Source organism: Solea senegalensis, linkage group LG1 (genome assembly GCF_019176455.1).
Source record: "Solea senegalensis isolate Sse05_10M linkage group LG1, IFAPA_SoseM_1, whole genome shotgun sequence".
NCBI classification, from domain to species: Eukaryota; Metazoa; Chordata; class Actinopteri; order Pleuronectiformes; family Soleidae; genus Solea; species Solea senegalensis.
Window position 1 is genome coordinate 20,788,091 of NC_058021.1, and position 13,934 is coordinate 20,802,024.

Consider the following 13,934-nt stretch of genomic DNA (forward strand, 5'->3'; position numbering starts at 1 on the left):
CGCGGACATTGCGGCGTCACAGCGGGACGATCGTGCTCTCCTGCGGGAGCTGCTGCAACGCCCGGCTGCCCACGGCGCCGACCCGGAGCCCGGTCGAGGACGGTCTCCGCCCGTCGCCCTGCAGCGGATGACCGCGGAAGATGACCCGGAGGCATACCTGGACATCTTCGAGGGCACGGCAGAGGCGTGTGGGTGGCCGGAGGAGGAGAGAGCGCTTCGGCTTCTTCCCCTGCTCACCGGCGTGGCGCAGCTGGCCACGCACAGCCTGCCGGCGGCCGCGCGCCACGACTACACACAGCTGAGGAGAGTCATCCTGGACCGGCTGGGCAGTACGTCGGAGGGACACCGGCGGCGGTTCAGGGGGAGAAGCCGGGCGCCCCTTTGCATACGCACAGCAGCTCCTGGACGCAGCGAGGCGCTGGCTCCAGCCGGGGACCCACTCCGCTGAGGACGTCGTTGGACAGGTGGCGCTGGAGCAGTTCATCGCGGGGTTACCATCGTCCACAGCCAATTGGGTCCAGTGCCACCGCCCGGCCAACATCGAGGCAGCGATCGTCCTCGCGGAGGACCATCTCTCTCTTCCCCGGCGGAGCATGAGGGAGGAGACCAGGCCAGCGACGATCCCTGCCAGCGGTCCCACTCCAGCCCCGAGGAGGAGGTTCCCAGCGGCATCGGCTCCTGCACCACACCCACACACACACACCCACACAGCCGGAGCATGCATCGCTCCGGTCGTCTAATTACCCTCTGCCATCTTTCCCTCAGGGCCCAGCCTACGCGTCTGATCACCTGGCACCCCGGGGGGCTCCTCAGACGCCAGGGCAGGTGTGCTGGCGGTGTGGGCAGCCCGGCCACATCAGAGCGGAGTGCCCGCTCATGGAAGTGGGGCAAGTGGTTCGGGTTGCCGGGCCGCTGGCCCCCTCCCCCGGTTCGGAAGGGACGTACCGTATACCGGTATGTATACAAGGGGGTACACATCAAGCTCTGCTGGATTCTGGTTGTGAACAGACCATGATCCATCAGCGCTTGGTTCGACCGGGGGCATTGTTAGAGGCATCGTGGGTGAGGGTGAGGTGTGTGCATGGGGATATTCACGATTATCCGGTGGTGCCTCTGGAAATTTATTTTAAAGGGAAAAAACATAGAGTAAAGGCTGGAGTTAGTACTCGCCTCACGCACCCTCTAATTTTGGGAACAAATTGGCCGGGGTTTACGAGCTTAGCAGGGGAAACCATGATGGTGCGGTCAAGTAAGTCAGGGAAATGTGAGTTATGTGCTGTCCTTAGTGGTGAGGCGGAGGTGCCGCATCCCGATGCTGCTGGGGGGGGGCACAGATGGCGCCCATGGAAGATTTCCCCCTAGCACAGTCTCGGGATGAGACCCTCCGCCACGCCTTTGACCAAGTGATGGAAATTGATGGTTGTCCGGTTCACCCTAACGCAGCACTCTCTCACCCCTACTTTGTTGTCGTTAAAGACCGTTTATACAGAGTGAGTCGTGACTCTTGAACAGGGGAAGAGCTCTCCCAGTTGTTAGTCCCAAAAAGCCGCCGAGAAACGATTTTCCAGGCGGCTCACCACAACCCCATGGCGGGTCACCTCGGATATGATAAGACACTGAACCGGATCATGGCCCGATTTTACTGGCCGGGCATTCGGGCGGATGTAAGTCGGTGGTGTGTATCCTGCCGCGAATGTCAATTAGTCAACCCTCCGGCCACCCCAAAAGCGCCCTTGCGCCCATTACCATTAATGGAGGTCCCTTTTGATAGGCTTGCCATGGACCTCTTTGGGCCATTAGACCGGAGTGCACGGGGATATCGCTTTGTATTAGTTCTAGTGGACTATGCAACGCGATATCCCGAGGCAGTACCCTTGCGCAACATCTCGGCGAAGAGTGTTGCACAGGCACTGTTTCAGGTCATCTCCCGAGTTGGGATCCCGAAAGAGATCCTGACTGACCAGGGCACATCATTTATGTCACGTACACTACGCGAGCTATACGAATTACTGGGCGTCCGCTCAATCCGGACTAGTGTGTACCATCCCCAGACTGATGGCCTGGTGGAGCGGTTTAACAAAGCGCTAAAGAACATGATTCGTAAGTTCGTACACGAGGATAGTCGTAATTGGGATAAATGGTTGGACCCTCTGTTGTTTGCAGTGCGGGAGGTGCCCCAGGCCTCCACGGGTTTTTCGCCCTTTGAACTCCTGTTCGGCAGGAAACCTCGGGGTGTCTTGGACCTGGTTAAGGAAAACTGGGAGGCAGGTCCAAGCACCAGTAAAAATGAGGTACAGCACGTACTGGACCTGCGAGCAAAACTCCATTCACTGGGTCAGTTATCACGGCAGAATTTGCTCCAGGCCCAGGAACGCCAACAGCGGCTGTACAACAGAGGGGCTAAACTTAGACAGTTTTCACCGGGAGATAAAGTGCTTCTATTGCTACCATCGTCTAGCTCCAAATTACTCGCCAAGTGGCAAGGGCCCTTTGTGGTCACACGGCGAGTGGGGGATGTTGACTATGAGGTTGTGCGTTCTGACAGGGGTGGAGCAACACAGATTTACCACCTTAACCTCCTCAAAGCCTGGAGGGAGGTGGCGTCTGTTTCTCTGGCCACCACGGTGAGCGAGAGAGATGAGCTGGGACCGGAGGTAACTGCAGCGGCAGTTTGCCGACGTGTTCTCTCCCCTGCCGGGATGCACAAACCTCATACACCACCACATAGAAACTTCCCCGGGTGTGACAGTGCGTTCACGACCCTATCGCCTGCCGGAACATAAGAGGAAAACTGTTCAGGCAGAACTTCAGGCTATGTTAGAGATGGGAGTAATAGAAGAGTCCAACAGTGACTGGTGTTGCCCCATTGTTCTTGTTCGCAAGTCTGATGGGTCAATACGGTTCTGTGTGGACTACCGTAGAGTCAACGAGGTGTCCAAATTCGATGCCTATCCAATGCCCCGGGTCGACGAACTCCTGGATCGGCTGGGCACGGCTCGCTTTTTTACGACACTGGATTTGACCAAGGGCTACTGGCAGATTCCCTTGTCGCTAGAGTCCAGGGAAAAAACGGCCTTCTCCACTCCGTATGGTTTGTACCAATTCGTCGCGCTTCCAATTGGGTTGTTCGGGGCCCCAGCCACGTTCCAGCGCCTCATGGACCGGGTGCTGCGGCCTCACTCTGCATATGCTGCGGCCTACTTGGATAATGTCATCATTCATAGTGAGACCTGGGAGCAACATATGCAGCAGGTGGGAGCAGTGCTGGAGTCCCTGAGGAGGGCGGGGCACACGGCCAATCCAGGGAAGTGTGCAGTTGGACGGAGGGAGGTACGGTATTTGGGGTACCACTTGGGGGGAGGGCAGGTGCGGCCACAGATACAAAAGACCGCAGCGGTTGCAGCCTGCCCAAGACCCAAGACCAAAAAAGAGGTTAGGAGGTTTCTGGGGCTGGCCGGTTACTATAGGAGGTTCATTCCGGCCTTCTCGGAGCTGACCAGCCCCCTAACCGACCTGACCCGAAAAGGTGCCTCAGATCCGGTCCAGTGGACGGAGCCGTGTCAGCTGGCGTTTGAGAGGGTTAAACAAGCCCTCTGTGGGGAGCCACTTTTATACACACCTGACTTTTCTCTCCCTTTCATCCTGCAGACCGACGCCTCGAACAGCAGGCTGGGGGCCGTTTTGTCCTAGGAGGTGGAGGGGGTCGACCGCCCCGTACTGTACATTAGCCGGAAGCTAGCTCAGCGGGAGGTGAGCTACAGTATGGTGGAGAAAGAGTGCCTCGCCATACGGTGGGCGGTCGGTGCCCTCCGATACTATCTCCTGGGGCGCCCATTCACCCTCTGGTCGGACCATGCCCCGCTCCAATGGCTCCACCGCATGAAAGATGGCAACGCGCGGATCACTCGCTGGTATCTGGCTTTACAGCCTTTCCGGTTCAAGGTGATCCATAGGCCGGGGAACCGCATGGCCGTGGCCGACTTTCTCTCCCGCTCTGCGGAGGGGGGGGGGAGTGGGCTTGTGGCCGGCGGGGTCCCGGCCTAAGTCGGGCGGTGGGGGTATGTGGCGGTGGGGCTTGGTTAGAGACGGCTGCTGGAGGGAAGGAAGGAGTGGCTCAGCCGGTGATCAGACAGCTGGACAGAATCAGGTAATTAGTCAGCTATATAAGCACGTTTGTAACCTGGTTCTGGTCTCTTGCAGTAGGCTGGGTCCACACGGAGACACAGAGAGAGAGAGACGGAGAGACACACACAGACAGTCAGAGCAGCGCAGTGCAGCAGAGCGCTGACATCGCAGCCACAGCTGACTCCTTTTGTTTTGTTTGCTTGATTGTTTTCATTGGACAATAAACCGGTACATTTGCTCCCTCAACGCCGCCTCCTCGTCCTTCCCGAACCCCAGTGAGTGGGAAAAGCTCACATTCACACTGTGCTTAAACTGTCCAAACATCAACCTTTTCTACCCGACCAGGAGTTATGATGAGTGTGAACAGCTGGGGGCGCTCTGGCCTGGAGCAGTCAGTCCTGCTGCATTCACAGGACATCGCGTCATTAGTCATTTGTCCAATATTTAAAAATGCACAAACTTTCAAGAATTTCAAGGACCCTTGGGGAGTTTTTTTCAAATTTACACACGCTAAAAGATTTTGACGACCCATGGGAATCCTCCTTAAAGTCCTTGAAAGTCTTTGAAAATACTCCTACAAAGACATGAGTCATTGAAAGTGATTGAATTTTGTGCAAGAAAGTAGTGACGTTGATATTTGCAAATTCACAAACTTTCAAGGATTTCAAGGACCCAATGGGAAGCTCCCTGAAAGTTACTGAATTTGGATTAAAAAAAATACAGACTGAGGACATGATAGATAGATAGATAGATAGATAGATAGATAGATAGATAGATAGATAGATAGATAGATAGATAGATAGAGTGAGTACCGGAGTCCATGCACCGATCCGATACCACGTAATTTATTAGAGCTATGTTAGTTCTGACAGGATTCTTCTTCGCAGCTCTCTGTTTTAGAGGTGTGAAGAACAACTGATCACCCGACACCTGTAGACAAGGAGCTAACGATAGCTCATCATGTCGGCGGTTTGGCAGTATTTACCAGTTAGCTCCGTTAGCTGCGCTAGCTCCGTTAGCACGCCTACAGTCAAACTGGAGCGGCCTGTTTATTAAATGTAAAGAGCAGCACTACAACTAACCAGCATACCTGTGTCCTGCATATGTATGCCTCTGTTTTTAAAGTTTAGCGTTACTTCAGAGACTCATTTTAACAATCTGGAGTCATGTAAAAATTATGTCATGCTCGTCCTGTCCCGGTCAGTCGTCATGGAAGTATGATATATATATATATATATATATAGATAGATATATTTTCTTTTATAACACACTGGTATCGGTATCGGTACTCTGTATCGGCTGATACCCACAGCACAAGTATCGGAATCGGTATCGGGAGGGAAAAAATGGTATTGGAACATCTCCATTAGTTTGTCCAGATGTGAAGTGTCCTTCTTCTTCAGGCTGCCCCCCCAGCACACCATTGAGTACAGGAGGGCACTCGCTACCACAGTCTGGTAGAAGGTCTGTAGCAGCTTCCTGCAGACGTTGAAGGATGCCAGCCTTCTAAGGAAGTACAGACGACTCCTGTCCTTTCCTGCATAGAGCATCTGTGTTGGTGGTCCAATCCAGCCTGTCATCCAGCTGTACTCCCAGGTATTTGTAGGTGTGCACCACCTCCACACAGTCCCCTTTGATGAGAAATGGTTCTGGGTGCACCCTGGATCTCCCTGTAAATCCACAACCATCTCCCTGGTCTGGGCGGTGTTTAGGATTGCTGACCACTGTGTCAGACCTGCAGTCCCCCAGTCGCACATACTGAGGTCGGCCGGTCAGGTAGTCACTTATCCAGGCAACTAGATGTGAACCCACTCCCATCCCAGACAGTTTGTCCCTCAGGAGCAAAGGCTGGATGGCGCTGGAAAAATCCAAAAATGTAATTCTCATGGCACCGCTGCCTCTGTCCAGGTGAGAGAGAGATCGATGTAGCAGGAAGACGATGGCATGATCCACTCCCACCTTTTCCCGGTAAGCAAACTGTAGGGGGTCAAGGGCATGGCAGGTCTGTGGCCAGAGGTGATGAAGCACCAGTCGTTCCATGGTCTTCATCACATGAGACGTCAGGGCCACAGGTCTCAAGTCGTTCATCTCTCCAGGGTGGGGTTTCTTTGGGACTGGAATGATGCATGATTTTGTCTGCTCCTCACATCTTTAAAGGTCTATTTCAGGTGTGAGTGTGTGTGTGTCATCACTGGCGGACGTGCGGCGCCACCTGTGTCTCCTCGTCTCAGTGACATTTCTGAGTACAGCAGATAATTACGGAGGCGTCGCCATGTCGACTTCAAAATGTTCGAAGTCAAACTTGTATATTTCTTTTAAAATCAGACCATAACATGTTTGCATTTTTTTTGTTAAACTTGAGTTTGTTGTGGTTGCTATGGATACGGGCGTCTGCCCTGTGTGTGGACTCACCATGATGAGGGAGCTGAGCAGCATGGTCTGGACCCTCTTGGTGCCCTGATGTCTGACAAGCAAACAAACAAACATGTTTACAAACAGGTAAAAAGATGCAGTTACTGTATATAAATATGTGATTTTAGCTCAGAGGGACACAGGAGCTGCTGGTCTATTGCTGCCAATTACATAAACCTAACTAAAGGATTTCAAACACCACAGCAGCAGTGGATCAACAACTCCTGTGTGCTGTGAAGTTAAAATCACTGATTGTCTCTGCAGCAGAAAGACTGCAGTCAAAGTTTCCTCAGACAATCATCAGAAAAAAAAGAGCGTGTAACAGAAAGACTGTGGTGTCTGTTTGTTTGATTTGGGATTATCTGCTCCTGACTCCCTGAGCTCTGAGGGATTAACTTGTTTTTCTTTCTTCTCACTTTTTTCATGAAAACAACCTGGAGTCACTGCAGGACATCCAGGAAGTGTGGGTGTGAGTGTGGGTGAATGTGTGTGTGTGTGTGTGTGTGTGTGTGTGTGTGTGTGTGCGGTGGCCCTGGAGTGCCAAACACTACACCATTACGCAAACTAACACATTAGGAAATGCTACAACATAAAGAAGAAAAGGCTACAACATAAAGAAGAAAAGGCTACAACATAAAGAAGAAAAGGCTACAACATAAGAAGAAAACGCTACAACACAAAGAGGAAAAGGCTACAACATAAAGAAGAAAAGGCTAAAACATACAGATGAAAAGGCTACAACATGAAGAAGAAAACACTACAACATAAAGAAGAAAACACTACAACATAAAGAAGAAAATGCTGCAACATAAAGAAGAAAACGCTACAACATAAGGAAGAAAAGGCTACAACATAAATAAGAAAACACTACAACATAAAGAAAAAACACTACAACATAAAGAAAAGGCTACAACATAAAAAAGAACACACTACAACAGGGGTCGGGAACCAATGGCTCGCGAGCCAGGTGTGGCTCTTTTGATGATTGCATCTGGCTCGCAGATTTCGGCTTTTCAGATAAAACGTAAAAATATTATCACTTGTTTCAATCCATCCATCGATTTTCCACTGCTCATGTCCTGTTCAGGGCTGCAGTTGGCTGCAGGAGCAATTGTCCATTATTTTTATTGGATGATAATAGTTGACGTTGGCCGTTGCTGGGTAAACAGGTTAACGCCCCCTTTTGACTCAGTAGAACACTGAGTTAGCTCAAAGCTAACCCTTCGACGAAGAAGATGGCGAAAAGAAAAAAGGATGAGGAGTATCGTACATTTCAGGACGAATGGACTGAAGAATTTGCCTTTGTGGAGAGAGCAGGTTCTGTGGTGTACTTAATTTGCAATGACAAAATTGCATCGATGAAACGGTCGAATGTAAAGCGGCACTTTGACACACGCCATGCTAGCTTTGCATCAAAATACCCTGCGGGAGACAGCAGGAAGAAAGCGTGCCAAGAGCTAGTGAGCAGAGTGCACGCTAGCCAGCAGCAACTCCGCGTATGGACCCGGCAAGGTGACTATAATTCCGCTAGTTTTGCTGGAACTTTAGCAATAGTGAGGAACGGAAAACCATTCACAGATGGCGAGTATGCTAAAACGTTCATGCTGGATGTAGCCAATTAACTTTTTGATGATCTTCCGAACAAAGACAAGATAATCAAACGGATACAAGACATGCCTCTGTCGGCAAGAACTGTTCATGGTCGTAGCATCATGATGGCAAACCAAGTGGAGGAAACGCAAGTGAATGACATAAATGCAGCGCCGTTCTTTTCCCTCGCTTTGGATGAGTCAACAGACGTAAGTCATTTGTCGCAGTTCAGTGTGATTGCAAGATATGCTGCTGGTGACACACTGCGTGAAGAAAGTCTTGCTGTTCTGCCAATAAAAGGGTCCACAAGAGGTGAAGATTTATTCAAGTCTTTCATGGAGTTCGCTCATGAAAAAAATCTACCTCTGGATAAACTTATCTCAGTGTGTACTGATGGTGCTCCGTGTATGGTGGGGAAAAACAAAGGATTTGTGGCGCTTCTCCGTGAACATGAAAATAGACCCATCCTAAGTTTCCATTGCATTCTACACCTGGAGGCACTTTGTGCTCAGATGTGTGACAGGCAGCTTGGCGAAGTGATGTCGCTGGTCATTCGTGTGATCAACTTTATTGTTGCCCGAGCCTTAAATGATCGCCAGTTTAAAACACTGCTGGATGAAGTTGGAAATAACTATCACGGTCTGCTTTTGCACAGCAATGTGCGTTGGTTGTCAAGAGGGAAGGTGCTAAGCCGTTTTGCGGCTTGCCTGAACGAAATCCGGACTTTCCTTGAAATGAAAGGCATCGAGCATCCTGAGCTAGCCGAAACTGAGTGGCTCCTCAAGTTTTACTATCTCGTGGATATGACTGAACATCTGAACCAGCTCAACGTGAAAATGCAAGGCATTGGAAATACAGTGTTATCCCTTCAACACGCCACGTTTGCTTTTGAAAACAAGCTGGAGCTCTTTATCATGGATCTTGAAACAGGTCGTTTACTACATTTTGAAAAACTGAGACAATTTAAAGATGCATGCACAGCAAGTGAGCCCACGCAAAACTTTGATCTCCACCAGCTAGCTGGCTTCACATCCAGTCTCCTACAGTCGTTCAAAGCACGCTTTGGAGATTTTCGTGAGCACACTCATCTTTTTAAGTTCATCACCCATCCAAACGAGTGTTCACTGAACACAGCCGACCTGAGTTACATTCCTGATGTCTCCCTCAGAGATTTTGAAGCAGAATTAGCTGACCTGAAGGCCTCAGACATGTGGGTGAATAAGTTCAAGTCACTGAATGAAGATTTGGAAAGAATCGTACGACAGAAAGCGGAGTTGGCGAGCAAGCACATGTGGACAGAAATGAAAAAACTTCAACCCGAAGACCAGCTGTATCATCAAAACTTGGAGCGCGCTTCCTGTCACATACAACACACTGAAGCGTGTGAGTATTGCTGTATTGACCATGTTTGGATCTACATATTCATGTGAGCAGTCATTTTCACATCTTAAAAACATCAAGTCCAACTTACGATCACGTTTAACGGATGAAAGCCTCAACGCCTGCATGAAGCTTAACCTCACCAAGTACCAACCAGACTACAAAGCCATCAGCAAATCCATGCAGCACCAGAAGTCGCATTAATTGTGAGTATTACGACAACATTATTTAAAACAATAAATTCAGAGGCTTATTATACTCACATTTAGTTGAATTCAGTCTTAAAATATATTATATGGCTCTCACTGAAATAAATTTCCAAATATTTTGCTTTCATGGCTCTCCCCTGCACTACAACATAAAGAAGAAAATCCTTCAACATAAAGAAAACGCTACAACATAAAGAAGAAAATCCTACAACATAAAGAAGAAAACACTACAACATCAAGAAAAAACACAACAACATAAAGAAGAAAACAATACAACATCAAGAAAAAACACTACAACATAAAGAAGAAAAGGCTACAACATAAAAAAGGACACACTACAACATAAAGAAGGAAATTCTTCAACATTAAGAAGAAAACGCTACAACATAAAGAAGAAAATCCTACAACATAAAGAATAAAACACTACAACATAAAGAAAAAACACTACAACATAAAGAAAAGGCTACAACATAAAAAAGAACACACTACAACATAAAGAAGAAAATCCTTCAACATAAAGAAGAAAACACTACAACATCAAGAAAAAACACTACAACATAAAGAAGAAAACAATACAACATCAAGAAGAAAAGGCTACAACATAAAAAAGGACACACTACAACATAAAGAAGGAAATCCTTCAACATAAAGAATAAAACACTACAACATGAAGAAAAAACACTACAACATAAAGAAAAGGCTACAACATAAAAAAGAACACACTACAACATAAAGAAGAAAATCCTTCAACATAAAGAAGAAAACACAACATCAAGAAAAAACACTACAACATAAAGAAGAAAACAATACAACATCAAGAAAAAACACTACAACATAAAGAAGAAAAGGCTACAACATAAAAAGGACACACTACAACATAAAGAAGGAAATCCTTCAACATAAAGAAGAAAAGGCTACAACATAAAGAAAAGGCTACAACATAAAGGAAAAGCTACAACAAAAAGAAGAAAATCCTACAACAAAGAAGAAAAGGCTACAACATAAAGAAGGAAAAGCTACAACAAAAAGAAGAAAAGGCTTCAACATAAAGAAGAAAAGGCTACAACATAAAAAAGAAAACTACAACACCAAGAAGAGAACAGAAAACGCTACAGCATTAACAAAGTGCTTACAGTGTATGTTGTGTTTTGCTAATGTTTTTGGATTTTCTTAATGTTGTAGTGCAGAGGTCACTAACAGGCGGACCGCAGTCCGAGTCCGGACCCAGACGCTGTCCTATATGGACCTGGACCTACTGTGAATAAAGTATTTTAAATGTTAACGGTGCGCTTCTATTTTGACCGGCAAAGCTTTTCTAGACTCTATGGTCCTGGTTTAGCGAATCAGGAAATCCACTGACCAATTGCATTTGAGTCAAGCTATCCCATGTGATGCCATTAAAGCCAATCAAATGTCTGTATTCCGTGAACATTGCAACCCCAAACGAGTGAGCCAAAGAAAAATAACGAAACATGGCACTTTCTAAGACGAGAAAAGTGGACACCCCGTTGTAGTGTGTGGCATCCCAGGGCCACCATAGCATCTACTTCACAGACACACACACGTACGTATACATATACATATATGTATATATATATATATATATATATATATATATATATATATATATATATATATATATATATATACATATAAATATATATTTATATACACATATATATACATATACATATATATGTTTACATATATACATATATATAACTCTCAACTTGTTTTGTCAAAAGATTCCTGTCAAGAATAGGATGACAATAAAAACTAGTACCGCAAGCGGTAATCAACGGGTTCGAGCTTGACGGCTCACGAGTCCCTGTGCGTTCACGTCGCAGCGCGAGTCCTCTTCCTCATCTTCCGTTCATTCACCGCTTGTGGTACTGGTTATTTTCAGCTGCATCCCCGCGCAATGTCAGGCGTGTCCTTTTAAAATGGCCGTCTTCCTGTTGGGTGAAAGGCGTGTCCGTAAACGTGTTTAGGGAAGGTACCTTGACTTACATAACAAGTTTCGTGTGGATCGGAGAATGTCAGACTTTACTTCCTGTTTCGGGAGTTGTACTTCCTGTAAGGAGGTCATCCTTTACAGACATGTTCAGGGCGGGTCTGAGGTCTGAGGTCTACAGTGTGATTTCATCTATAAGTTGTTATTTTTGTGAAAAACAACTGATGGTATCAGAATTGAAGCTGAATTTTAGAAATAACTAGTTATTTTTGTGATAGAACATCTGATGGTATAAGAATTTAGGGTGCATTTTCTCTTTTTTCCCTCTGTTACTTTTTCTCTCTTCCCATTTTCCCTGTTTTTTTTTTCCTTGGCCCCTCTTGCAGTACCTTTTGCCCCATCTTTCCCTTTCAGAGCAGCATGAGAAACTGTAAATGTTAGATTTGATAGATTTGTAGGCAAATGCCTCCATCATGTGGCGAACAAAGGTTACTGCACTGACGAACCACTCAGTAGAGTGGATCCTGTGCAGTGTTCTTATGTCAACACCATTGAACGATTTGTTATCATATTCAGCAAGCATCATCTACCATGTGTTTTACATGTTTTCATTCATTTTGAGTATGATACAATGAAATTTGTTAAAGTTGTTATTTTCTGTTACCACCAGAAGGCGCTGTTTTCAAAATGTACAGTTTTTGGATAAGCATCTTCAGCAAGATCCCATCATCGATCGTCACGAGTTTGGTTAAGATCTGACCTTCCATCGCAAAGTTATAAGAGTTTGTTGTTGTAGCGAAATACCAGACGTCATATTGTCTGCCGTCAACAGGGGGCACTGTTTTTGAAAGTGAATATTTTCATATAGGCATCTTCAGGGATTGACTATCATCAATCCTAGCAAGTTTGGTTCAGATTGGAATAGCATTCGCAAAGTGGTAGCAGTTTGTTTTTTGTCGCAAATATCTGACTTTGCAGTGTTGTCATGGCAACACTGTTGAACAATTTGTTATCATATTAGGCACGCATCATCTACCATGTGTTTTGAATGTTTTCCCAAATTTTGAGTTTGATACAAGGAAATTTGTTAAAGTTATAAGGGAAATTGTGAACTTGTACTTTCTGTTACCACCAGGTGGCGCTGTTTCCAAAATGTACAGTTTTTGCCTAGGCATCTTCAGCAAAAGCCCATCATCGATCATCACAAGTTTGGTTAAGATCTGACCTTCAATCGCAAAGTTATAAGAGTTTGTTGTGTGTTGCGAAATACCAGACTTCCTAGTGTTTGCCAACAACAGGAGGCGATGTTTTCAAAATGTACAGTTTTTGCATAGACATCTTTAGCAAGGGCCCATCATCGATTGTAACTTGTTTGGTTAATATCTGACCTTCCATGGCAAAGTTATAAGAGATTGTTGTGTGTTGCGAGGAATCGTGATTTTCACCAACTTTGCCGCCCTTCTTCTTGTTTGCCGTGATACTTAATGAAAAGATTTTGATACCTTTGGATCCTCAACTTGTTCACAGTGACCTCACAAAGTTTCAAGGTGATCCCATGAAAGCTCTATGACAAGTGCGTTCACATACCATTGGTGCGAAATGGCCTAAATCTGCAAAAAATTTACTTTCAATCCAAGATGGCGGCTTTCCTGTTCGTTTTAGAGCTTCGGCTACGCTGACTTTTTTGACTGTCTGGACCTAAGGAACGCGTGAGTACCAAGATTTGTTCATGCACATTCAACGTGCTCCTCAGGAGGACAAGTTTTACGGGTTGTAAGAGTTTTGCCTTTTGTTGTGAAAAATATGAATGAACACCAACTTTGGCGCCCCCAGCAATCCCAGCAAGTTTGGTTCAGATTGGATTCAGATTCGCAAAGTTGTAGCAGTTTGTTTTTTTGTCACAAATATCTGACTTTGCAGTGTTGCCATGGTAACACCGTTGAACCATTTGTTATCATAATAAGCACACATCATCTATCATGTGTTTTGAATGTTGTCACAAATTTTGAGTTTGATACGATTAACTATGTAAAAGTTATTAACGAAATTGTTTTTTTTGTATTTTTTGTTACCACAAGGAGGCGCTGTGCTAAAAATGTACAGTTTTTCCACAGACTTCTTCAGCAATGGTCCATCATCAACCCTAGGTAATTTGGTTGGGATGTGACCTTCTATCGCAAAGTTATAAGAGTTTTGTTGCCTGTGGCAAAAATTAAAATTTTCACCAACTTTGCCGGCCCCTTTCTCGTACGCCATGCGACATT

At 46.3% G+C, this 13,934-nt stretch overlaps 1 protein-coding gene across 4 annotated transcripts in view; it reads right to left on the reverse strand.

The window, feature by feature from the left end:
• Positions 1-13,934, reverse strand: part of efr3a (EFR3 homolog A (S. cerevisiae)) — a 73,065-nt gene that overhangs the window by 16,216 nt on the left and 42,915 nt on the right. For all 4 annotated transcript variants that reach the window (XR_006360458.1, XM_044026526.1, XM_044026517.1 and 1 more), the window contains exon 11: positions 6,538-6,589. Coding sequence is in view for 3 of the 4 variants with exons in the window: in XM_044026526.1 (XP_043882461.1) it covers positions 6,538-6,589 (52 nt within the window). In the remaining variant the exon portion in view is untranslated. The remainder of the gene's footprint in view (positions 1-6,537; positions 6,590-13,934) is intronic.